The sequence below is a fragment of the Trichechus manatus genome, unplaced genomic scaffold, assembly GCF_000243295.1.
Source record: "Trichechus manatus latirostris isolate Lorelei unplaced genomic scaffold, TriManLat1.0 scaffold00043, whole genome shotgun sequence".
NCBI classification, from domain to species: Eukaryota; Metazoa; Chordata; class Mammalia; order Sirenia; family Trichechidae; genus Trichechus; species Trichechus manatus.
This window is the reverse complement of record NW_004443979.1, coordinates 7,435,453-7,462,680: the sequence shown is the minus strand read 5'-3', so window position 1 is coordinate 7,462,680 and position 27,228 is coordinate 7,435,453. Positions and strand designations below refer to the sequence as shown.

General features: G+C 38.6%; 1 protein-coding gene across 2 annotated transcripts in view; it reads left to right on the top strand.

Moving 5' to 3' along the window:
* NPAS3 (neuronal PAS domain protein 3) overlaps window positions 1–27,228 on the top strand; it is a 1,017,265-nt gene that overhangs the window by 723,913 nt on the left and 266,124 nt on the right. For both annotated transcript variants that reach the window (XM_023731480.1, XM_004376526.2), the window contains one exon: window positions 14,394–14,483. In XM_023731480.1, the coding sequence (XP_023587248.1) occupies window positions 14,394–14,483 (90 nt within the window). The remainder of the gene's footprint in view (window positions 1–14,393; window positions 14,484–27,228) is intronic.

The window sequence follows — 27,228 nt, the reverse complement described above, 5'->3', positions numbered from 1 at the left end:
GCTGGACACTCCGAGAGGCTGCTTTCTCGTACCCCCGTTTGCTGGTCTCCGATAGGAGTCCAAGATGGTGGATCCGTGCTGCGTTAGCTGGTAGGGGACCTCTACATGAATCTCTCCTCACTCTCCGTTCTCTGTCAGTTTTCTCACTCCATTTGGTGCTTGGCTGAGTTCTTTATCTCTTCATTGTGTTTTAGGGTTTCAGGATTGTTGTATTCTCTGTTCGGCTTAGTTTTTCGGATCTTTGTTGTGGAGGGACGGCGTGGTGCTTCTGCCTAGAGCGCCATTTTGCCGGAACTCCATAACTAATGTACTTTAACTGCCCTTAATATAGTAGTTTATCCCACTTCTTCCAAGTGTGTTTTTTCTCCTTGCAATCAGGTAAAACCCATGCTTCTTAGCACTCTTCCTAAAACAAGGTTCCATGTCAAATAATAACCATCCTGGGTGTCATTTATTAAGTACTTGCTATGTAATAGGCAGAGCCCTGGTGGTGCAGTGGTTAAGTGATGTGGCTCTAAACTCCATGGGGCTGTTCTACTCTGTCCTCTGGGGTTGCTATGGGTCTAAATCAACTCGATGGCAGTGGGTTTGGTTTTGATTTTTTCAGTAGGCACTTTTACATGCATTAATTCTAAATCTCACAACAATGCTATTGAGTAGAATAAATAATATATAGATTTGCTGTTTATATTTTTGTATGGAAAAACTGTGAAGTTGCAAAAGTCAAGTTCCCAGCTTAGGCGTATTCAAGTCCAGAGCTGATGTGTTTTTCTATACTACACCATGCTGCCTCTCGAAGAGCTGTACATGTAACTTGTTCATCCCTGGCCATACAAACTTCTTATCTTCACTGAAGGAATTGATGAGATAAGGCCATCATTGTCCTGTCTTATCTACTATTGCCCCATATCGTATAGTCCCTCTGTATCTGACAAGGGACTTTCTGGCAGAGTCATGCCTCCCTTGTTGAGGATGACTAAAGAGTAGACTTGAGAGAGGTCTTCATGGTACCAGGTGTGTGAGCCATGAGCTAGAACCTCTGGCAGGATATCCCATATCTGAGCATTTTTTCAACAACTGAATCAAGGCCCTTCCTGCTATTAGCTAGAGCTGGGGCCCCTTAGCAGCGATCGCAATCCAGGCACTCTGCTCTGGGAAGTAGTCCATTTGTCTGAAGCATGACTTCTTCCTTCCTCCTCTTGTTTTTGGGGTTCCTGTAAGGCTCTTTGATGCTGGTCATCTCCTTTCCCATACTTCTTAACCAGGCCAGGAATCTGTCTCTGTGCCTTTTCTGGTACCTCACCTGGGACTTAGATGATATCCAGATTCCTTCTTTCCTTGGAAAGATCCTCAGGAGAAATGTGAAAGGATCCGTTCTCTTTAAACTACTTCAGCTTGTTACTATGTGAGCAATCCTGTTGTCAACTGACCTATCCAGAAAAATGATAGAAGGTATCCTAATATTTCAGCTACATCCTCAAGTACTCAAGTACTCCCTCTGCTTGACAGCTCTCTGTAATTAAAGTGTGGAAGCTTATATATCTCTTGAGTAATCCATTCAAACTTCCTAATATATTGAAGGGGCCATTACGAATATGTTTCTTTCAAAAAGTTGTTGGATAAACACCTAAATCCACCATTCTCTTGTTTGCATCCCTATAAGTCAAAAGATTTCAGCCTTGAAGAAGCATAAATGATTCATAGCAGAACCTGTAGATTTTACTCTATGTAGTAAGCCTTTGGGAACAAGGACTTTTACCCTGTTAAATATGATGGCTTTACATCATGTCATGTTACTGAAATTTCAATTGCAATGACATTGTTCAGTGTACTAAAGGGACTCCTTCCTCTGTAAGGAAGAATTGCCTTTTGGAAGGCCGTGAAGGAAGAGGTTTCTTTTGATCATTGTCTGTGAAGGTGTGTTACTTATACCTTGTTGAGCTGTGAGAAAGAACTGGACTCATTACATTGTAGACTACTGATAATGATGCTGGTTGTTCAGAATTGCGGTCTTGGCCTCAGCAGCTTAAGTGAAATAATGAATGTTGGTAAACTGTGGAGATCTCTGTCAACATATAGTACCTTACACCTGTCTAGTCTGTGTGCAATTTAGAAAAAGGTAAAATAATACTGGCCAACACTTTCCTGAAAGGTGCCTATCATGGCAGGAAAGAACCAGAAAAGGATAAAAATCTGGTGGAGAGGAGCAGCAGATGTCTTAAGCAAGCATGGTTACCTGTAATGAGAGTAGAAGAGCATACAGAAAATGATAAAAGCTTAAGGTTGTGTTTGTAAAACCCTTAATGTATTTTTTTATTTGCTTTGGAGTAAAAGTCCTCCATTAAGGCTCAGAGGCCAATTTGAGCCTTTAGGGGCTCAGTCCTTTAGGGGAAGTCACTCTCCAGCCTGTGAAACATTTAAGTAGAAATTAAAGTAGGTCATCCTATTACTAAGGAGAAGCCCCCAAGCAAGACAATAAAACAAATCTTACTTGTTGGAAAAGGTCAAGGCTAGAGAATGAACAAATCTCATTGGAGGCAAAAAGAATCTATCTCCAATATTTAAACACACAAAATTTGCACTAGCCTACACAAATTTGAAGCCACTATTGGTCTTTACAATTTATCAGCCATCATTACACACCCATGAGTCAGATGTATAGACATATTCAGAATTGTTTTACTGCCCAAGGTACACATACAAACACATTCAGAGCAGGATTGCTAGGAGCATTGGCTGTGAAGGACGGTACACACATAGCACCACTGCCACACCATGCCTGCAGCCATCAGCACCTCTTTCACTAAATGAATGAATGCAAAATGCTAACCAAAAAGCAAAGTGAAATAAAAAGAAGAGGAAAAAATAAATTAGAGAAAAATGAAAAGAGGACTGAAATGAGCACACAGAAGTGGGGTAGAAGTTGTTGATCCCCAGCCTGTGCACTGTGGTTTCCAAGGTGATATCATCTAACATTGCATTTCCTCTCCTTTACAGGCTACTGTCGTTTGTGGAGAGATTGGTGTTCATTTAGGTTCTTAGTTGTGTCTAAGGAACAGTTATAATGGGAATTTATCCTTCTTAAATTATTATCTTAAATTTTTCTTCACTAAGAAAAAAAAAAGATTAATTCTGAAAGCTTGTGTGAGAGTTTGTGTGGTAGGTACACGGGGAAATTTTCTTAATAGTGAAGTTGACCATCTTGTAGTGTTGTGATTGCAGACAGCTAAGATAAATTTCATGCTAGTCATGAAAATAGCCATTCGTGCACATGCCTAGCCCTTAAAAGAAACCAGGCAGAGGGCCAAGTGAGAAATCAGTCTTGGAACTTAATATGCTTTACCCCATTATACTACTGTCATTGGCAATTTGGATGCCTTTGACATAGCAGGTTGAGAAAGATGAAGTGGGAAGTAACAGCTGGTGGTTGAAGGTATTATTGGTAAATATGGTGGAAACCACTATAAATTTTATAGACTAAACAGAATTTTCAAAAGTCCAGTAGTTATTGAGAGTTGGAATGCCATTCATCAAACTCATTGAATAATGGAATATATCTATTTTCAAATGGTTTTGTTCTAACATATCTTTAGCTATTTAAGTCAAAATATGGGTAAATGGATCCTCACGCATGTTAGAGTTAGGCTGAGACTATTGATTCAAGGTTTCTAGGGAGTGAATTATCAATATGGCAGACTGCAGATTTCTTTCAGAATTACTATGGATTGATACATCAGTGCATTTGAGTAGTTCATTCACACCCTAGATTATTGTTAAAGCTAGTCTCGTGTAGGATGTTACGATTGTTACTGCTTTGGTAAACCACATGGCCCTGAGTCACTGAAAACCACTTTATCTAGTGACTACTCAGGTGTGTCAGGTGATATGGCCTGTACAGTTAAAGTAGATATACGACATTCTGGGGAAACCTGTGCCAAATAATCCAAGACAAAACGCACAGTAAATTAGACCTGCCCAGCAAGCCAATGGTATGTGTTGCTTAGGGAAAAGCAAAATAGCAAAATCTGCCGTTCTTTGTCAGGTGTCTGTGATGTCAGTTACAGGCCTCTGACTTCCCTGAATAACCCAGGAAAGGGAGAGATCACGTGTGATGATGGCACCCCAGGATAGGAGGAAAAGGAAAGGTTATTTCTGGATAAAGCTTTTTTCTTTTCTTTTCTTTTATTGTTGTACTTTAAGTGAAAGTTTACAATTCAAGTTAGTCTCTCATACAAAAATTTATACATACATTGTTATGTGACCCTAATTGTTCTCCCTAAACTGTGGCAGCACACTCCTCCTTTCCACCCCTGATTTCCCGTGTCCATTCAACCAGCTCCTGACCCTCTCTGCCTTCTCATCTCACCTCCAGACAGGAGCTGCCTTTTAGTCTCATGTATCTACTTGAGCTAAGAAGTACTCTCTTCACAAGTATCATTTTATGTCCCACAGTCCAGTCTAATCTTTGACTAAAGAGTTGGTCTCAGGAATGGTTTTAGTGCTGGGTTGACAGAGTCCAGGGGCCATGCTTTCTGGGGTTCCTCCAGTCTCAGACTATTAAGTCTGATCTTTTTACTAGAATTTGAGTTCTGCACCCCACTTTTCTCCTGCTCCAACAGGGACTCTGTTGTGTTCCCTGTGAGGGCGGTCATTGGTGATAGCCGGGAACCATCTAGTTCTTCTGGTCTCAGGCTGATGGAGTCTCTGGTTTATGTGGCCATTTCTGTCTCTTGAGCTAATGCTTCCCTTGTGACTTTGGTGTTCTTCATTCTCCTTTACTCCAGGTGGTTGGGACCAATCGATGTATCTTAGATGGCTGCTCTCTAGCTTTTAAGACCATTTCTGGGTAAAACTTTTTGACAGCTGCTGTCTGCCCAGGGAAATTTTCATGGCGGCACTGTTAGCTCCAAGAAATGATCCACCCTTGTTTGGTAATTATAAGATCATACGTAATCACCTTTAGAAAGTATTTTAAGCAAGTGTCCAGGCATCTCAAAATTTATAGCACAGATCTGTTCCTGAAAAATTAACTATTTAGTGGCATTTTATGGATTGAACCCAATTTCCCCTTTGACATCCATGTTGCCTTATTCTAGTAAAAACTTTGACTTCAAGAAAAAACAGAATTACACCTGTTGAATGTTTGTTTTTTAAAATAACAAATTTAATGTACTTTTTTAAAGTAAAAAAATAATCACAGCGATTATTTATCAGTCAAGTAGTTAAAACAGAAAATAGTTGAGTATATCATTTTGCTGCCTGATGTGGTGGGTTAGAAAGACACAGAGGTGGCAAACCCAATAGTTTTCACAGTTTAGGTAGGTCCTTTGCCTTGTCCAGATCATCTGATTTTACATTCAAGGTAGTCACTTCAGATGTTATCTGTGCATTTGTTATTATTATTGTTATTATTTACACTTAGCTTCTTTATAGACAACCTCAGCCCTATTATTCCCATTAAATGTCACTGAAATTTTGGTTACTGCATCTTTTCATACCAGAAATTCAAATAATAAAATGGCCAAGCCGTATTTAGTGATGGCAGTGAATTTGCATTCAGTCAGGATATCTTTGAAGTAGGATCAAAAAAGAGAAGGAAATAACAATCTCGTTTTTCACACTAAAAAAATCACCTTAGTAAGTCAGTGGAGAATACCAGAACCTAGTTCTCTCCTTTACTAATGTCTTCATCACACAAAATTACCAAGACCAAAAATCGCAGCTGAAAGGTTGGTGGTGTGAATTCACCCAGAGGTACCTGGAAAGAAAGACCTGGAAATCTACTTCCAAAAGGTCACAGCCATTAAAAACTGTGTGGAGCTCATATGGTTCACCATGAGTCGGAATCAATTTGATGGCAGCTGCTTTGGTTTTTTGTTAGTGCACGTGGTCTGAGCAAACGTCACTTATTGAGTCGTTGTGCTTTGAAGTGTCTCTGAAGATTGCTTATGGCATTAGTTTTTACGCTTTGGATATATGCAAGTAGGTTAGCAAACAGTAAAAATCCCTAACATTTCTTTCACTTCACATGTGCTAAGTAGTTAGATACATGGGGATAAAACAGAAAAATTTCCTTGGGGCCCTGAATGGGATGAGAGCTCTGTGGATAAGCAGTGAATGCTGGTCCTTTTCACCTAGACTCAATGGCCAACTGTGAAATGAAAGTAGAAGTTTGGCAAAGCAGCAGAGACCCACAGCAAGCGGTAAACCAAGCTGTTTATCGTGAGATCATTCAGGACCAGGCTCCCCATTCCATCAGAATAATTGATTTTCACATAAATGTTTATCTATGCTTTGTAGGGAGCTAACTTCTGCAGCTAAGGCTGCAGTGAAACAACACAGCCTCAAAGAATTTGGAATGCACAGAAAACCAATACAGAGATTTCAATATTGTAAATGCAGGACCCAGAAAATTGTGGATTTCAGGAACCAAATGTTACTGCCTCTTATCGGTCCATCATATTTATAGCTGTATGTGGGTCTAGTAAAAATTAATTATTAATTATATAAATGATAAATAAAGAGCAGAGAACCTAGTCACAATGATTTCCTGAGATGAAAATTGAAGGTTTTCATGGCTCAGGCATTATCTCCAGCTAGAATTTCTAAACTACATTTGTAACAATCAAGTTCCTCTCACTACAAATGTTTTTTTATACCTTTTCCCTAGAGATACAAATAAAGTGTTCCTAGAAATGAAACTCATATGAATGCACCAGATTAATATCTGAGGTTTCTAAATGGTCTTTTAATATGCTAAAGTCATTACAGGATACTTTAATCATTGTTACTACCCCTGACACAAACTCTTTACCTAAAGGAATACCCGTACAAAGCGTTTATTATTTTCTTTTAAAAAGCTTGTTTTTTTTTTAAAGTCACCCACTGCCCAGCAAACAGTCATGTCATATCATAATCAACCAGAACAGAAACAGCAATCCAGGTTCCCTTATATCATTGAGGAAGTACTTTCAAGTAAACATGACTGTAAAATAAATTTCTGTAAAGTCAATCTATCTTCATATTGACTTCCATATAAAATGGTATATATAGTCTCAGAGAGGAGGGGGGAGAAACCCTAAGTATGAGTGAAAAACTATGGGATAGGAAATGAGGTTAGAGTGTGGGCCAGCCTCCTGGCCTGCTGACATGTGGTGCTCAAGTCCTGTGTCAGCAGGTGCAGTGCCCTCCTAATAATTATTTTTGTGAGGCTCCCTTTCTACTTTTAGAAACTAGCACCTTCCTACAAGGCATGGAAATTTCTTTGAGGTCTGTTGGTATTTTGACTGCACATTTACAAACTCCAGCAATTCATACCTGTTCCTTCCTAATGACAGTATATTACAGGAAATTTAATGGACATGGATGATATCAGACAGGGCCCCCACCGTGTGTTCAGGATATCCTACACTAGAAACTCCTTTTGTCCTGGGGCTTTTTGTCTTTATAAAATTAATTTTCTACTTTAGTTGTTTTCTTAGTCTTGGATCCCGCAAATGAATTTTCTTTTAAAAAGCAGCACAAGAATCACTTATGTGGAAAGGAAGACTAAAGGAAGCAAAGATTTGGAAGAGCTATGCCAATGTGTGGAACAACTAAAGTGTTCAGCGGGTAGTCCCAGCAGCAGCAAGAGAAACAGTCAGAGGATCCTTCTTTCTTAGCTCTACCACATGTTGGGGGTGTGACATTGTGCAACATACTTCATTTCTCTGAGCCTGTGTTTCCTGATCCATAAAGTAGGATACCTATCTCACATGTGATCTATGTAATTTGCCAAGCAAAGATCAGATTCCTTTGCTTTTCCCTCTTTTACGGTGAATACTGTGTGACCTGTGCGTTGTTTAAAACATCCTATAAAGCATAATGAAGACCTTTCACTACTTTCAGGTAGTCTTTAATCCATAGGATGTCACATAAACAATTAGTATCTGTTCTCTTCTTTGTGTTATTCTGTTCAATGCAGACAACTCAAAAGACACCTGGAACCCTGTGAGTGACCGAACACCGTGTGTGTCTAGCCAAAACAAAGCAGTGACATTTTTTAGGGCTTTCAGTATCAGTACGGTGTACTGTTTATATTACTCCTGCCAAGTTGGGAATTCTCCTTTAACTTGAAAGAGAACTCTGAATTCAAAGGGAAAGATGCACAATAAGGAATTAGTCCCTGAATTCTGAAGGGCCTATGTTTCAGTAAATTAATATACCACATGTACAAAAGGGAGACTTTTTAACATTCCGGTGAATTTTTGTGCTTTAGAATATAAGTAGTTAGAATCCTACGTTTGAGGCAAAGGCAGTTTTGAGCAGCACGTGGTCACGTACATCCCAAGTGAAGACCCAGTCCCCCAAGGGTAGGCCACAGATAATGTGGTGTCTGCATGTCCCCCTTGGTGGCTCAGAGATGCTTGTGATTCCACCAAATGCCACATGCTGTCTTTATACTAGAGCCTGTTGTCCAATTGGCTGGGTGTTCATATCAAGAAATCTACATCCCTCAAGCCTGGATGTAAGGCTTGAACTAGCATCCCAGAGAGAAAAGGTCAACACTTTGATACACAGTTCCCACAAAATGGAATTTTAATGAGCAGAAGGAAAACCTGATGTGCTTGCTCAGAAAGCCAGGTGTCTTTGTTCTTTCATGTTTTAGCATTTCACTAGCTCACCATCTCCCCTTTTATTCTGGTACCTCTCCTCAAAGAACTGAAGAATCTGTCTGCGCCTCTCTGGACTGTTTTCTCACCCAAGATGTTTGGCTTAACACGTTTAGGAAACTCTTGGAAAGATATTTAGCGGTGATTGCAGTTTGTTGTTCTGGAATTCTTCATTACTGGGGAAATGGTCAAATTCAGCCTAACTAGTTCTGTTTGGCGTGATTGGGGGACATTTGGCTTTTCATACTCCATAATATAAACTCATTTTATCCTTTGTGTTACTGACTCATTGGAGAGGCAAAGGAAGAAATAAGGAAGACAGAAAGCTCTGAGAGATTCCTAAGAGTTAAATTGAAGGCCAAGCCTTTGATGTATGCTTTCACCCCCTTTGAGAAAATATACTGAACTTTGAGTCCTAGTTCTAAAAATAAAACATTTGTTTCTGCCACAGCATTCGATTGTCCAAACTCAGACTGCAAAGGCAAAATTTGGGGAATTTTTTCTTCCCTATGAACAGATACATGTGGGCACTTTTGGGCACAGTCCCAGATTCTCCTTGAAGTTGCTAGGGGTCCACATGTGCATACGTGACGAGTAGAGCATCACCTCCTGAGTGTGGTAAGAGGGCAAATAAGACATTTTAATGAACTCTATCCAAGTGTTATTGTATCAAAAGGCAAAAAAATTTAAGGAACATTTTTTTCTTTCCAACTCTTTTGTCTGTTGCCAAAATAGAGTGGAAAGATAGGTATTGGAGCCCTGTCCTCACTCTCCAAGCCAAGCCTCTTTTCTGTTTACCTTAGTCACTCAGGCTCTTTTGGGAGGATAGAGGAGTGGTTCAAGAAAAGACTCTCTAATTCCCGCTTCTAACCCATTGCTTATGTAGCAGGAGCTATTTTCCCATAGAGCCTCTCCTTATTAACAGCAACGCCTTTTTAGCAGTTACCAAATGCTCATTTCTAATGCCCAACAAGGACTGTGCTCAAATACATAATTCTACTCTTGTCATAAGAGCACTATGTCCTAACAGTGAAAAACTCTGGGTTTGGAGGAAAGTTGAGTGTGTCCAAGATTATACTGTATCATGGATGAATATTTGCTCCCCAGTCTGAGCCTGAATTAGTAGTACATCACCGATGCATGGTGCATTGGACAAGGAACACATGCATGCATTTAAATCACGTATATCTTACTTTTTTACTGATGTAATTGTGAAATATGTTCTTTTTGCATTCATAATTAGGGGGTGGAACAGATGGCGAAGGCTTAGTTTAAAATAATCTGTCATTAAAATAACCTAGCCTACTGGTAATTCTTCACTCTAACTGGAGTTAGGTCATAGGAAAAGAGTTTGGGTGATTTTTTTCCCCCTTCTGCGTTGGAATGTAGAAGAAAGAAACGCTAATTTCAGAGTAGTTATATACATGAGAATTGCCCCTGTAAGGGCACCATAATAAGATTTCACTCTGTGAAATTTGGTTGCAGATTCTGAATATGCAGAAAAGAAAGGGCAGAGACAAAACTCCTTTGACAAATATAAATCCATTTAGCACAATGCATTAAACATTAGTATACCTTCAATCATGATGCTATAGTTAGTTTTATACCCTGCAAGGAAATAACCTCATCATTTGACAAATACTGTTAGAGGCACTCAGCTTTTGGGGTTAAGAAACTGTGCCTTACACTTTATATGTTACACTGATGTCAGAGGATATAAATTATAATTACAGGCATTATTATTCAGAGATGCTGTAGCTCCTGACTTCTTTATCCGAGCCTCATGCCTTGCATGTGTCCCTCATAGACTTACTGGGATGTGACAAAGGAAATCTTCTATCAGCCCTGTCTGGCTGGCTTAGAACTGTTTTCAGTAATAAGAAAACTGTCTTGATAAATCAGATACTTGCATGCCTTTTAAACGTCTGTTTTACTGTTTCTTCTAAGATTTTGTTCTCCATCTGCTTTGAGGAAAGCAGATAGATTTCAGCACGGCTTTATAATAAATCTTCTTGAGGAGAGACTAGCATTAACATTTGTGTAGGTTCTTTTTCATCTTAATCCAACCTTAGTTAATAATCAAAAAGTTCTACATAGTGGGTAAGAAGATGTAATTAACCCTTGGACCTCAGAATCTTAATTGGTGCCTGTTGAAAACAGTGGGCAGTTAAAAAAAAAAAAATTAAAAAGTAGCCTGCAGTGACTGAAACAGAACAGTATATAATAGCTTTCTCATTTCAAAATTTTAAAAAATTCTACAGAACTTTCAGATTAATCACATTCGGTTCCCTGAGATTAACTGATTGAATGTTTCCCTCCTTCTCTCACCTGTTTAAATTGAGACACCCAAATTAAACCAATGTTGATGCTACTCTTAATACCTTTCTAAGCAGCAAAACATAGCAAATGGTAGACAGGCACGACCCTGGATCAGAAGATAATGGCTAAGTGACCTTGCCGATCCACTATGTCCCTTTCTTTATTAGAAGGGTGGTCAAACCTGAGTTATGGATATTTGTCTCACACGAATTGAAATGATGAGCATAAAAGTGAAAATAGGGTTAATTAAGCAGTTTTCCTTTTTGTTTTCTACCTCTGTGATGACAAACAACTGATCTAACTAGTTCTCACCGCTCCCCCACCCCCCAAATTGGCTGATATGTTTGATTGAATTGACTGGATGTCTTTGTGTCATGTAGACATAGCCTCATTTTAATCTCACCAGGAAATTGGAACATGTGTTGAAGCCTCTGTTTTTGCCAAACAAAACTGGCCAGCTCTTAGATCGCCGCTGCTTAATCGCATCTGATATTTAGCCTCCATACATTCCTTTTCCCTTCTGTGGTTCCCAAACTTCCTATCATGTTTTAGTAAATACAAGAGATAGGACCTAATATTAAAAACATACTCTCCTTTAGTGAGAAAGTAAAAGATGTAGCTAGATGGCAAATGGCACATCTATTCAGGAATAGCACTGTGTATTTTGGAGGACTATAAAAGAATCCAGTCTAACTCTGATCTTGCAAATATCAGGAGCTCTCCAAGGCTATATTACAAATCAAGTGGCATTTGAATCTGCAAATAATCTAATAGCTCCACAAACAGAATTCCTGGAGAAAATAATTCCCATCCCTCTTAGTCATTCTAGCCTGTGTGATATAAGAGAAAGAGCATTGGACTTAGAAGTGAACTAGGTTTAATAAGTCTTGATTGATCAGTTATTTTATGCCAGCTAGACAAAGATGGATAAGACATTCCCCCACCCTTGAAAAATTCCATTTAGTTGGACACTGAATGAATAAGCCACTTAGCCTCTCTGTGCCCCTGAGTTTTTTCACCTGTAAAATGAGGATTTGAACTGTAGCGTATTATCTGTACACCAGTTTCAACAATTGTTATCTCTTCTCCCCAACCAACCTTCCAATTGTCACTTGCCCCCACAGAAGTTCTCCTGTGATTTTTCTCTGTGTTGTCAAAGGTTTGGGAAGATGGCTGACCAATTCCCTGTGATTATATGCCAGCCTGTGGCTATTAGGTTGGATGGAAAACCTAGTAAGACCCTTTTCTCCGTAGGGAAGGTGAAAAGAAAGAGGGCCCTAATCCTCATGAGTCATACTAACGAGACATCGTGTTTGAGGTGAAGACATGTTGAAATGAGATCTTCCCCAAACTTCTGAAAGAAAACTTTTCTTTCCCCCTTTGCACTGGTTCAAAGTGAGGTTCCGCCATACCACATTCTTTTAAGTTTGCGAGGTTGTATCTGACAAGGCTCCAGCAAGGTCTGGTAGTTGTGTCAAATATAAAGAGCTCAGCACTCTTAGGCAGTGCTCTGTTCTCTGTGCCGTAAATGGTTCCAGAGCAGATATTACAGGGCAAAGGTAACCAGGTGACCTGTTATGGAAGTGACTTAATGAACTCTCTTGTTATTCCATTACCTTTCCCCTTTGTCTCCTGCCCCTAATGATAGGATTCTGTCATTTGAACAAATAATTCAAAAACAAGTGATAATTTTTAAGAAGCCATAGGCTGCCCCCTTAGTGTAGATATTTTAAGTTCAGAAATGCTATGAAGATTTATTTTTTCATTAATTCACACGTATCTATTAGAGAGTCTTCCTTTTTAATGGAAGGCAGTATAGTTTATTGAGTCCTACTGTCAGGATTCAAAACCTAACTCAATTATTTACTAGGGACAGGGCAGGTACCTTGCATAACCTCTCTAACCCTCAATTTCCTGATATATAAAATGCAGATAATATAATTACCTTATAGGGTGCTTGTGGCAATTCATGTAAACTGCTTAGCATGTATCACTTAATAAATATAAGCCAGTATTACTAAACTATCGTTACTAAAAGCTTATTTATCCTGTAATTTGCTTTTTTGTAGAGCAATGCAGTGTGACTTTTGAATTGTTTTTAGGACTTACTAAATCAGAGGAGGGGTGTGGGTGCCACTAACAGTCCCACCCACAGTGAAAACGGGTCAGGAAATATGGAAATCCAAATTTCATATATATATTTAAATATATATAGACACATAGACACATATACGTACATATTTACATATACACTTGCATGCATGTATTTCATAATACATATATCTATATTCCAAAAAAGTTCATGTTTTAGGAGACTGAAATTATGGGTTAGATTCGAGGCAGTGCATATTTCCTACCGAATTTCATGTGCTTCTTCCTTGTTTCTATATTTTAAGAATTATGCCATGAATCTAGTGTTTCCACATAGCTTTTGCCCAGTGTGGATTTCCTGTGTTTCCAGATTTACAGCTTGTGTTAATACCACTAATTTTTAAAACTTCTTTTCCTGTGCAAGCAGCACTTTTGCCCCCTGCCTTGTTAAAAAATAAATAAAAAGCAAAATATGTGAGGATAATGGAGGGTATAAAATGCACTTGGATTGCAAGAATTTGAAACAAGTTTATTCTCAATTTGAGTGGTCTATTGCAATTGAAGCCCAGGATGATTTACACCGTTCATCAAACTGAAAATGGCAGCCCTTCATTTGGAAAGTGGACTAAGGTTTCAGGCATTACAGATGATATGTAGCATCCTTCATCCCCCCCTCCTTCTTTTGTTTTCATTTCAGGAGTTGTAGTAGAAACTAGATCTATCACAATAAAACTTTGATATAGAGTTTTGCAAAGAAAGATTACAGTTGGTAAGGTTTCAGCCAATAAACATTCACCCATAAGGTGTTGACTTTTTCTGTTCTGACACAGTGGGCGCTGGAAGCAAGGAGGGCATAATCCTTTATTAATTAGCAAATTATTGATGTCCATCGTAGTTTAAGTGGTGATTTGACTTCCTCTTCATATAGGAAACCCTTTTCTCTCTCTTCATTATGATTTCCATTCCTATTCAGTTTTTTAATGGAGAATCTTGCTAATTTAATCTCAGTAACCACTAAATCACAATAAATAAATAAATAAAGGTGGCCTCATAAAATCAGCATGATCCTATTTTATACAAGAATGTAATGTATCGTGATCATAATGACAAAGACATAAGGAAGTCCCTGAAATAAAGGCAAGCTCCTAGTCTTACTTCAGGACTTTAATTTGTTCATGTATAGTGCAATACTAAAAGATCTTAAGACTTTTTTAAACAATGAAGAAAAAAGTGGCCCTAAATTCAATATGTGTCACTTTGTATTGGCTACCTTATTCATTAATGCATCATCATATGTATTTATTAACCTATTTATATCTTTTTTTTCTGCAGTCCCTGGATGGATTTGTATTTGCACTAAATCAAGAAGGAAAATTTTTGTACATTTCCGAAACAGTCTCTATCTACCTAGGCCTCTCGCAAGTAAGTAAAACAATTTAGATTCTCTATAGCGATTGTGAAAGCTGCCTCAGCCTTGTGCGTTTTCTTCTTTGCATGATATTCGGTTTAGCATGAATTATCAAATCTATTATTCAATGGCTCTACTTGACTTGTCTCATGGAGGAAGTGAGAAGCCTGTGTGTCACTATTGAATGTTAGGAATAAACTTGTGCTCAAAAACTTTAGGCCCCCTCTCTGCCCCCCAAGATCATTATTAATTTATTAAGAACAAATGAAGTTTCTTCCCTTGGTTGTTTTGAACTTTGAAACCTCTGTGCCCGGTAGGAGAGGGACACACTAATAGTGCTTCCCCTGTGTCCTATTACTGGATGTTTATGGAGTACCCTGCATTATCTTGGGAGCTGACACAAAGACAGGGAGTCATTTAGAGTCAAGAAATGCTGAAAGAGACCATTAAAATGTGTTGCAGGGAGGGTTCCAGCAAGGCTATATTTGCTGCCTTTGCAAATGCTTCCTAATGCTGAAAGACAATCTCATAAAATGAGATAGCCCTTCATTGTTTGCAGTTTAATTACTGACACATGTTTGTCAGAGGTTGAAAGAAAAGAAGACGAAGTTGGACAGAGCAAGGGGCAAAATCCTGCATGTTAACTCTTGATCTTTCCCTTGAACACAAAATTTTCAGTTCCATAGGATTCTGAGACGTAGGCTGCATCTACAGAATGCCAAAATATTCTGGAGAAAAGTTTGCAATTCAGCTAATTATCCAGATGTTTTCTCCATAAAAATGCTTGCACATCTGGGTGTTTGTGCCCATATAGGTGATGGGCTAAGTTTGACCCTTTGCATCTGGTGGTTTGGCACGAGGGAAACACAGCCTCAGTCAGAGGGATTTTGTATGTGTGTGATGATCTGCCAAGTTGGATAATCTGCCTCTCATTCCGTTGCCCCTTGGAGCTAAGATGGAGATAAGATTTGTCTCTCCTCTCTTTAGCAAGGCCCACCCTAGACTCACTGCTTCTGAGTGTTGGCACAGCTCTGAGGAGACATCCAGTATGGCTGGAACCTTTTGGCTGCTAGTGAGTTTGCTGGGTAATTGCTAAATCAAGAAAGACATTGGAAAATAATAAAGAGAGGTATTTGACATTTGAGGAGGGTTGGGGGAAGAGGAGAAATACTGCCAAATTCGATTATTTACTGTTGAAAATCCGAACAAGGGTCTATTAACTTTTCCTTGAAGAATATGCAAGCTATTGGCTTGTAGTGTGTAGAGTACTTCTGTTTAATGTGGACTTTAGCAAGCCAAATGATAGACTACTGAGTTATTGTTAACTCGATGTTAATATTCTTGTATCTCATTGAAATCTCTGGTTTTGTAATAGCCTTTAATAGACTTTAAGCCTCATCGTAATCTGTTTGAGACCTAGTATCAAGAATCTCCAATTTTGAAATTGGTGCACCACCATGTTATTAATACTGCATAGAACTGGAAACACCACTGTTTGTTGTTCTGCAGTGCCCATGTTCATCTGTGTGTAGTATCCAACGAAGTTTAATAAGCCACTAAAGAAGAAGGATGAATAATTAGTTTAAGCAGGTAAATGCTAATTAGGGAACTCCTGAAAAGCATCCATTATATACTAGCTCAAAAGACATTTTACAGCCCTGGTTAGTGGTGTAATCCAAATTCTGTCAAGGCAACTGCATTTTCTGTAATTGAGATGTGTATGTTTGCTTTGCATAACAGATGGCTCTGTATGCTTAGACTGATAGCTAGGAAAATAATAATTGCATTATTCTGGCCAAAAGAATATTAGCTCTTGGGTTTTGGCCATTTCAGTCCGTCCTCCTGCCAGCACAGCATATGCACATATATGGATTGGATTTTCAAGGAAATTGATGCATCTGGAATAGTGTGGCCATCTGAAATATCATCTGTTCAAGAAAAATTTGGCTTTAACCCTGTGCTGGTTTCTCCTTAAGAGCAGTTTATTTCATTGCTTCTCTACTATAGCATTGAGCCAATCGTTTCCTAAAATCTAAGACAAATAATTGAGATTTCTTCAGAATAAAGCAGCTATGTAGACATGGTGCAGTATTTGGCAACCTCTGTGCAGTCAGTCCCTGCTTTTGTATGTGATGTGTTTTACAGTGCCAGCCAATAGTCAGCATATTGACTAATCTGAGGGTAGACTAGCCAGAACGTGCTGTTTGCCTCCTCCTGTGTTTGGTGTTGGCAGAACTGGTCAAGTATGCAGGTAGGGGCTATGAGATATGAGACAGAGAACACTCATGGCAGCATTATGCAATGGAAACATTAAGGGTAAATCAGTAGAAAGTGATTTTTACATATATCAGTGTATGTATTTAGAATTCAAAACCTAAGTTTAAGAATAGTTTTGGGTTAACATGAAAATAATATGATAAGATCATGGTATGTTTTCTAAACACCCAAAGCATGAGGGGAAAATTCTAAGCTAAAATGTTGGGAAAGGGTTTCCAACCCAGTTAAGGTTTAAAGTCCTAACACGGTACTTGAGATTTCTGAGATATAACCCTTCCCAAGTTTCTTAATGGCCCTTCTCACTTGGGGTAGGAGTGCTCATGGGTGACATACAATGTAAAATGTACCCATTGCTATTCAATTAAGCATTTTCTCTTTTGCAAATACACACACACTCACCCACACTAAACTTAATTTTTAAAATGCAAACCAAGTGCTCCTGTTCTACAGCATTGGCTAGGTGATTGTTCCATAGAATCATAGACAGTGATAAGGAGCCTGTAAAATCATAGTCCCTCCTTTCCTTTTTAAACAGTTTCTTAAATAAAGACATTGTGGAACTGTGTCATCAAAGACTTTATTCAGTGAAATTGTGGAGGAACATTGTGAGCATGGCATAGTTTGTTAGTCATCGCGTAGCTGTGTCTGCAATTCTAACTCTCAAGATATTCCTTCCTCCGTTTTATTTTCTTTCAATGTGTAAATAAATATGGTGGCTTTTAAATGGCTTATGCTTAGAGAAGAATTAGGATTCCTTTTTGGCTCACAAAAAAAGAAAGTAGGGAAAACTACGGAGCACTGCTGCGTAGTGTGCAATAGAGACAGGCAGAGCTGAGTTTTTCCTTCATGCTCCACTGAGTATACCAGTGCCTGGTGTGCAAGGTGTGCATGTGCTGTGGTTCTCCGTAAAGTATTCTCACATTGTTAAGATAGTGGGAATGAAGTGGACTAGGATAATGTCCAAACCTCCTCAGCAGTGCTAGTTACATATTTAACTTAACATCCAAGAAGTGCTTTCAGCTTTTAGAAATATGCACTGTTGACTTGGATAAGGAATAAAACTGATTCCCAGGTACTCAACATGAGGCCTTACCTTAAGGGGAGATCCCCAAATAGCCATGCTGAGTTTAGTTTGCCTAGAGAGCAAATTACTTCTTATACCTGATGATGGCATTCCGAGCTGCTAAGGATGACTCTGCTCTCTAGCTGTCATGGAATAGGCAGAAGCGAAAACGAAGGAAGCAAATAGAGCAGGTTCCTGATCACTGGAAATGTTGCAGTGATTTGTAGCCAGCTTTTATTAAACCTCTTTGAACCTGTAAGGGGTTTAATCACCCCAGAATTTACAAGGGAATTTACATGATAAATAAGCATTTCTAGTTGATATAAGACTTGAAACTTTCAGAAGTATTTGTTGACTTCCTCATTCCCCAAAGGATTCAAAATAACTTCTATAAATATATACAATAAAAATAATGGTAAAATAGAACTAGGAAATCAGGGGAAAAAGACAAACAAAAAATAGGTAATCTCTTATAACCACCATGTAGTAAGAGAATACAAATAAGCTTATTAGAAGACATATAAATAGTCTAATTGAGCTTCAAATTTAGCTATGAGCTTCCTGGTAACCTAAGCATAAAGGGAAATAGAGTCAACCCTCAACAATAGGGAAGCATAGCAGTTTCTTAAGGAAAGCAAAGTTTTTCCTGGAACTCAAATCTGAAAATAGGTCTTTATTTTTATATTTCTATTGCGGCTAACATGTGGATTATGACATATCAATTTGCTTTCCTTGGAGCCCACTTTCACAGCAAGGCTGTAATAACCCAGATTAACAAACATGAATATCCATTTGCAAGTCTCATAAGCAGGCAGCAGCGCTTTAACCCCTCACCTGCTGGCATGCCAAAGATCATTTCAAGAGTGATAGTCTGGTATCCAGGCTTCACAATAGCATTGACTAGTTTGGTGGTTTGTGTGGTTTTAATTTACCTTTCCCTGATCCACATTCAAACCTCGCATTTTCTTTTATATCCTGATGAGAGTCAGCATTCTAGTTGCCAGTGGCAGAGGATGTGGGTGTCAGTCAACTAGAGGATAAAAATGGACTTGTATCTCCTGAAAACTTCTTTCCTTGAAAGTGAGGTGAGAGGTGATGATCCTGATGTACACATATGCTAGCAAAATGTTTTCAAGTTAACACAGAGCCCCATTTAAAACAAAAATGAGATCTAGTGCAAACTGGGAAATTAACAGATTTTCATGGTTGTGATGTCATTAGAAAATACCATCCATGCTAGCTAAGCCCGCTCCTGAAATGCGTTCTAATCACCCCCCACTGCCTCCAGTGCCCAGCATGCATATAATGAGTCACTTCCCTTCTTCTCTCCAAGTCCCCACCCTCGTATAAGATATTTCCTTGCTATTGTAAACCAGGCAGAAAGTAGCTGCAGACAAGGTTACAAACTGGCTTGTTTCAAGGCAGCTTGCTCAAAAGGGCAGGGTAGCTGCAGATAATAATAAGAGCTAATAGAGGTGAAGGTGAAAAGGGTAAATGGTTGCTTTAAATTTGCTCTTTTATTTTTTCTAAGCTATGCAGATATATTTACCATGAACTCCTTTCCCCATCCTGTTGTTCATCTCCATATTTTAGATTTCTCTGCATTTGTTATATAGAATGGCAAATAAAATTACAGCTACCGCACACAAGTACAAGGTCAAATAAATGACAGAGCTCAGTCTATTTATGAAGCTATTCTGAAAGGGAGCCATGGTGCCAAATGTGGTTTATTTGAATAATAAAGAAGAATTAGATTCCCCTGATAACTTGGCTGAGGGCCAATAAATCACTGGAGGTTAAAGATGCTTTGCAACTGCCATGTCTTTCTTTTGCTTTTCCAAAGTGCAAGCCTCAACTCTTCCATTCTGTTTTTCAATGCAAATCAAGTTAAGGTTAGTGTGTGGTTAATACCCTCACTTGCATGCTTGTAAAAGATATATATTTCTTTAGTAGGGTGAAAAAAAGAAGACATTAGCTTTCCTTACAAGTTATCACTCATTTGGCATCATCACATCCTAGAGAGCTGGAATATAAGGTGAGGGGGGAGGTATTATTTCAACAGAGCAGAGGGAATAGAATGATGGAGCCAAGTGTTAGCACTTGTGCCGTTTAGTGTTTTAAATTTATTCATGGCTGAGATAACTGGAGTCCCTTCAATAAATGAATGCATGCAACCTTCCAAGTATCAGTTGCTTTGTGCCCCTCCCCTTTTAAAAGTCTTTCAAATAAGCAAAACCTTAATTTAAATTAAAAAAAAAAAAGAAAATATAATTTTCTGCAGCTTGTGGTTGTTATTGTGGTCTTGTTTGTTTGTTTTTTATAGGAAGTCTGTATTTTTCCCTTATACTAATCATAAAAAGTTTATCACTTCTTGGTATAACAACAAAAAATGTCCATTTGAATGTGGAGGCTCTGAGGGTTTAGAGACTATTGAGAAAATATAAGTATCAAAATAATTCAGAAACAGTACAAGGCACAGTGGCACATTATCAATTTACAACATTTAAATTGATAAATGCTTGATGGTGAAGGCCTACAAGGGCACTTTGAAAAGCAAATAGCGACCTGGTGAAGAAATTGATTTTTTCCCCCCCGAAAATGACTGCATGATGCATCATTTGACTGCATGCTGTCCGAGTGCTTGACAGAGATAATCTCAGCAATCCCACGGGTGACCTTATCGTTCTCACCAGGGCAACTTTGTCTACGTTCTGACTTTGTGCATGTCAAGGTTCCTCCCGGCAGGATCCTTCAGGGAAAAAGTTCCTCTGTTCGATCCAGATATTGAACTGCGGCTCTTCCCCCTTTTCCTCCCACCCCGCCCTCCCAAATAGGCAAACACTCCTCTTTATTTCATCCATAATTATGAATGAGCCAGGCAGAAGCACATAGGTCTGCACTCTGTATCTTTGTTGCAGCCCCTATTACATTTTAGTTTGCATAGTTCTTAGGGGGTTACCTACATTGGCAGGCATCTTTTTTATCAGAAGAGTAGGAACATTCCCTAATGTTCTCTTAGAGTCTATTCCCATCTTTAGCAAAATGGAAAAACCTAACCATTTTTTTTCTTGTACTTGGAGGGTTTTTTTTTTTTCTTTCCCTATAAATATTGCACAAAAAAAGATTCTCAAGCTGTCTTAATTCATACATGCAAGTTTCGTAGAATATCATCCCCCTCATCATCCAGTGATTCTAGATATTCCTCTTAGAACTTTAAAATTATGTGACAATGACCTAGACCCAGATACCACATCACTCTGCTGTTTGGCTTTGAAGCCCTGTCAAAGCCTCGACTCCAGAGATTTGATATAATCCCACAGGCTTCCTTAGGACCGCTGGTGTTTAGAAAGTATTTTATGCCAGAGAGGAATAATTGACCATTTTTTTCTGTTTAGAAATTTTCTGTTGATATATATGTAAGTGTGTGTGCGTGTGTTTATCAGTAATCTTCCTTCCACACAGCTTGTCGTTGATAATTACAATTCTTGATTAGCCACTTCTTGAAAGCAGCAAATACCCTGCCTGGTTTGGCCCCCTGAAGCTACAGTCTCCACTGCCTTTGACACCCTCAGTTCACCATATTCAACCCCTTTTACCTCCTTCTTTCATCCACAACATTAATTCTGAGTGAACAAGACGTGCTTCCTTGCTTTTGACAAGATTTGCTGCAGTCTCATGCGACAAAAACCCAACACTCATTCCAGATTCAGAAAGTAGGATTTATAACAGCATTTTAATTTAATGTTGGATGTCGAACATATAAAGAGATCACAGTAGTACTAGAGCTGAAAATTGATGCCTTTTTTATTAGTGTGCTCTCAGAAGTGGGTGAGACGCTGTTTGTGCAATGGAGCACAGAGCAGCACAGTCAGATGAATGAGGATATGCTATCTGCAAGGAATCATATTTCAAGCCACTGTCGGCCTCTATTGATGTGCTCAGAGTTGAAAGGTTATGCTAGTAAATGCCATCCGAATTTCCAGCATTAGAAATCGGTAGAATAATCTGCTGGCTGTCACTTTATGCTCAGCCTAAACGCGCGGCATGGGGATGTTTTACTTATTTTAACTCCAAATTAATTTCTTATTACTGGTGCATTTCTTTCTCTCCTCCATGCTTTCAGCAGTCCCCTAATGGGACTGATTTTTAACAGGTCCTCAGAGTAGACCAAAATCTCTGGAAGAAAGCGGAAGAAATTTGTGTCCTTGTACATGAGAATCGTGTTCTTCTTATTTATTCCTTTGAACATATTTTATCAGGCAGTGAGGCTAAAACACAGGAAGTCTGTATGCAAAGGGAGCTTTTCTAGTTAGACTGAATCACAGAATCTCAGGACAATAAAAGATAGGCTCACCAGCTTCAAATGTATAAATTGAAGACCTTCTACATCGCTTGTCATTTCTGGAGGCAATATGAGCAAGGGAAAAAAGAAAATGGAGTATCTGCATTTTATGGGATCAGGAAATCTTAAGTTAGGGGAAAAAAAACTTTTTAAGGAGCTAGCTTGTTTTATTTGTGTGGCTAAGACTGCATTTCCAGATTCATTTTTGAAGTAGAGCACTGAGCAAAAGTAAGATTAAGAAGAAAATTTAGTCATCATTCTAAGTCCGTAATTTATTCATTTTTAAATAATGAAACGGTGTTTTTCTGAATTAACCCATGTATTATTCATGCAGGCATTGGCAATGTAACGTCCCCGGTTTTCTGGAAAGTAATGTACATGTCTTTGCCTGTCAAGCAGTATTTTCTATATGATTTTAATTTAATGGCTTATTTTATTATGCAAAGTTGGAAAGTAAAGATAATTTCTGTCTATAATGTGGTGCTTATGCAGGCAATATATGCAAAATAATACCTCTATACCTAAGCCAGCTATCCTTCCAGTTAGCCTGGACCCTATGAGAGTGATGAGCAAATGCAAAGTGCTCATATGAAGAATAAGAAATAACTTGACCTTCTGGGAAGGAGGTCATAAAATCGTTAAATTCATGTGAAATCCAAATTTCATTTCTACACACACATATTCAATCTATATCGGGTTTAGCTCTTACATAAGAAGACATGGTTTTCATGACAGCAGTAATACAGCAACAATTTCAGTGATAATTTCAGTTGGAATATAGTAAGGAAGTTGACTTTAGATTTTTGCATAAGTTCTAGAACTAGGCTGATAACCTGAAAATTGATGCCAGTTTTAGACAAAAATGCCTTGTGGCTTTTTGTCATTCTTTTTTCCCTCCCTCCTTTGGGTGACAGTCAAAAGATGCAATCTCTTTTTCCTAAATAGTCATTTTTAAAGAGACTGATAACAGTTGTTCCAATGATTTAGAGCATCTTTTGCTGTGTATTTGTGTAAATATATGTCTATTCACATGCCTACATATGTGTATAAACGGAAAACATTGGTTTTTCTCTGCTCTGGTTTTCATGCTTACTGCATTATCTACTGCTATAAATAAGTACCAAAATGATTCACTAAAGCAGCAACCCAGGTTTTTCTTTGGGTGTCTCCTCCCCCTTTCAGCCTCTTGCAGCAGCAAATTTACCACATTCAATAATAAAACAAAAACTTTCTCTGATGCCGTTAATTTTTAATGTGCTGGCAGATTAAATCTATTGCTTTCAATAACGATGCAAACTTTTCAAGAGCCAGAGAATGTACGCAGAAAGAAGTTTTCACCGGGAAGGAAAAAAAGTTACCTGAGATATGGACATTTTCCGGACAATTTAAGGCCTTCAGTAGATGTGACACAGAATACCTGTGGGCCAGGCATGGTGTCTGGTTAATGTTGGAAGTATGTCAGTAATATAGCATTTGGATGTCAGGTGAAGAATCAGAGAATCTAGATTTTGGAGGAGCAAGCTTTATGTCAATCAATTCTCTCCCTTTTGGCCTTCTCTCCCACAGTGGGAGCATTGTGTTAGACACAGGGCACTCCCTTTTAGGAATGCTTTGCCAAGGAAGCTGTAGAAAATTGCCTCTCGACTGGGGAAAAGCATACACATAAGGGATGGTTATATGAACCTCTGAGTTTCATTATCATTCTGTAGTCTGGCTTGACTTTCAGGTGTTTTGTACCTACTATGCTTTATTAAATGCTTAGATCTGATTAATGAAAGTCCCTGAAGGCTAAACTTGATATTTATTAGGAGCTTAAGGAACATTTACAAAAAAATGTGCTTGGGTGTATATAGGGGGGACACAGAGAAATGTTTCCAGAAAGCAGGAATGGTAGCGTTAGCTAGAATCTGGTTCTTTCCTATGAAATGTACAGGCTTGCTATGTTTTAAGAAACGTTAAGACTAGCAAAATTGCAAAATGACTAAATGAAGATCATTTGTATTACAAAATATTCCTTTAAGTGGTGGGTTCCTTTCTTGCCTTTAAATGTCCATGCATAGAATCATTATCTACTTGACACAAGCAAAAGGGGGTGAAGGAAAGGGAGAGAGGTACAGAAACTAAAGGGTTCAGAGGCTTTCCATTTTAAGATCAATCAGAAATAAGTACATGGCAAATAAGATTCTGTTGGCATGCAACTTTTTAAGAGCAAGCAGGGTTCACTGTTCCTGGTAAGCATGGAATCTCCTCTGCTTTGGTTGCCAGGTGTATTGGGAATGTTGTTTGCAACCTGATCATCTGGACACGGGAACATGATCAGACTGTTTATTCTAGCTGTCCAGGATTACTTCAGACTGTGTGCAGCAGAGATTTTGCGTGCTTGTGATGGCCTGTCTATATATCTATGTGAATTAGAAAAGTCTGCACATCCCTTATGACAGAAGATGCAAATTCAAGCAAAATAATAGGTGAGACTGGGAACCAATTCCCTGAAATAAAAAAAAGAAAAGAAACATAATTTTTCCAGTTCATTAATTAAAATTGACATCGCAGGGGTTTGCAAAGACCAAGAAAGGACTGTGCCATTTCACTACATTTCAAAACCTTTTCACTTGAGCAGACAAGTAAATCATGCAATTACTGGGACTCATTCAGCTCTTTAGTAAAAACACGGGCCCGCAACCTTGGGTATAGCATACATGGAAATTAGAGGAATTGAACTGAAGATATTTCTAAAATGTCACAACTGCTCCATGACACTGGATGATATGTTTATCCATTCATTATCACCGAGAACACCTGGGGCGGTGCTCAGGAAATCAGATAGTGCCTTTTAAAATAATTATAAAAGAAGCATAGATTAGCAAGCTGAGGGGAAAATAGACAATCCTAAATCACGATGTTGCTAATTTTGATATGTTTGGGGGCATCAGCTTCCAAGTCACAACAGTGTAAGAACGGACTGCAGCTGTCAGCAGCACGGAGGAGAGAGAGTGCCAAGGATGACTATTTCTAAAAAGCAAGTGTTTCCTGGAGATGAAATCCAAGCATTCACTTTCTGTTGATAAAATCAAGGCACTCCATTGGTGGTGGTTCCTGTGGTCAGTTTCTGGTTTGTTCCTCTTGTCTATTAGACTTTCAGTCTTTGGAGAAGCGAGAGAGAAAGCTCTGGCCTGAGAACCAGGGCACCTGGATTCTGGTCTTACCTCTGCTACTAATCAGGCCAAGTAACCTTGGAGTAGCCTGGATCTCAATTTTTCTTTATAGTGTAAAGTGGAGGGGTGATTTCTCAGGCTCCTTTGCCTTTAAAATGTGTGCTCTCTGCATTGCAGTCAACACGGGACATTTTGTTGTAAGCAGTAGGGTGGGGATGGAGGGAGGGGAGCCTGGAAGAACTAGGCTATTTTATTTTTAACCTTCAAAGGAATTTAGTTGAGCAGATGCTACCCTGAACTAGTCAGAGTAGAAATAATATGGCTTTTAAAGGGCACATCTAGCATACCTACTGGGGTAAAGTAATTCTGGCAATGCTTCAAAGGATATAACTTTTGATTGTAGAATAGGTAGGCTATGGGATGAAATCACATATGGCAGGCTGTCAAAGTCTCCTACACTTTCAGTATATTTATATAAGTGCAAATGGAGATTGCTTAGATGGAGTCTCCAGCAATTTCCTGCTAAGACTGCTTTCAGATTATCAGATATTATTTGACTAAATTATCTCTGTAGAAGCTGAGGACAACTTTTATGATCAAATATTTTGAAATTAGTTTTCCTCGTTGGCAGATTATCTGAAATATGAATTACTCTCGTTTGAGCACTTGAAATTGAAAGGCTTTTGGTAAAAGCAATTATATAAAAACAAGGGTACTAGAGTGGTGTATGTCATGGAGAATGGGATATTTTTATAGGTCAGTGATGTCAATAACTGTAGTTCTCCCAGATACCTCATTGTTACCCTTGTATTCCAGGCTAATGCAAAGGACAGACTGACTTTCTTTTTAACAAGGGTATTTCACTTTATAGACTTAAATACTGATTTTATTGACTCTAGACATGTAAACATAGTTTATTAATATTTATCACATTTCTCAAACATTTTATAGGGTGTCTGAGATCAGAAACAATAGGAAATATTGAAAATATATAAAGTTCAACACAATTCTGAGGTATCATTATCCATATGGTTGCTTAGTGCATCTCTGATGCAGTCTCTGTAAAGTGTTCCCACTACTCTGTGGATCTTGTCTGTTCATAGTTAGGCCCTCACAATTACCAGTAATTATAACTAACATCTATTGATCCCTTGCTATGTGCCAGACACTATTCTAATCACTTCCATTAAACTTTATAATCTAAATATTATTAGGTACAATGGCTATCCCCATTTTATAGACAAGAAAACTGAGGTACAGAAGTTAGGTAGTTTGCTCAAGGTGAGTAACTAGTAAATGCTATTTAAAACCCACCCAGCTTGACTCCAGAACCCTCACTGTTAACTATTACTGCTGTGTTGCCTCTAGGCTGTTCTAGGTTATTGGCAAGTAGAATTGCTCAAGTTTTATGGGTTAAGAGAAACTGAGACTTGGAGCAATTAAGTATCCTGCTCAAAGTCATAAAATAGTTATTCTCACAATGCCAAGGAATAAAAATAAACTTCTAAAAAAAACTGGTAGAATTACATAAATGCATTTAAAAATTCTAGTAGTCGACATTATTAGAAATACTCCAAGATTGAATAGCAGGATCTAGTAATCAATAAGGGTCTAAATCTAGGATACCCATAATATTTACCACATACTTAATATGCATTTATGCATGCCTGCACTTGGCCATCACTTACTGAGTGACCCACGTGTGCCAAAAACCATGCTAGGAATTGAGGCTACAAAGATGAATATGGCCTAGCCCTGCCCTCAACAACCTAGCGTCAGCAAGATTACATAGACATGGCAACAAACTATACCAAACCAAACCCATTGCCTTTGAGTCGATTCCCACTCATAGCCACCCTGTAGGACAGAGCACAACTGCCCCATAGGGTTTCCGAGGCTGAACCATATTTTATGCAAATAAC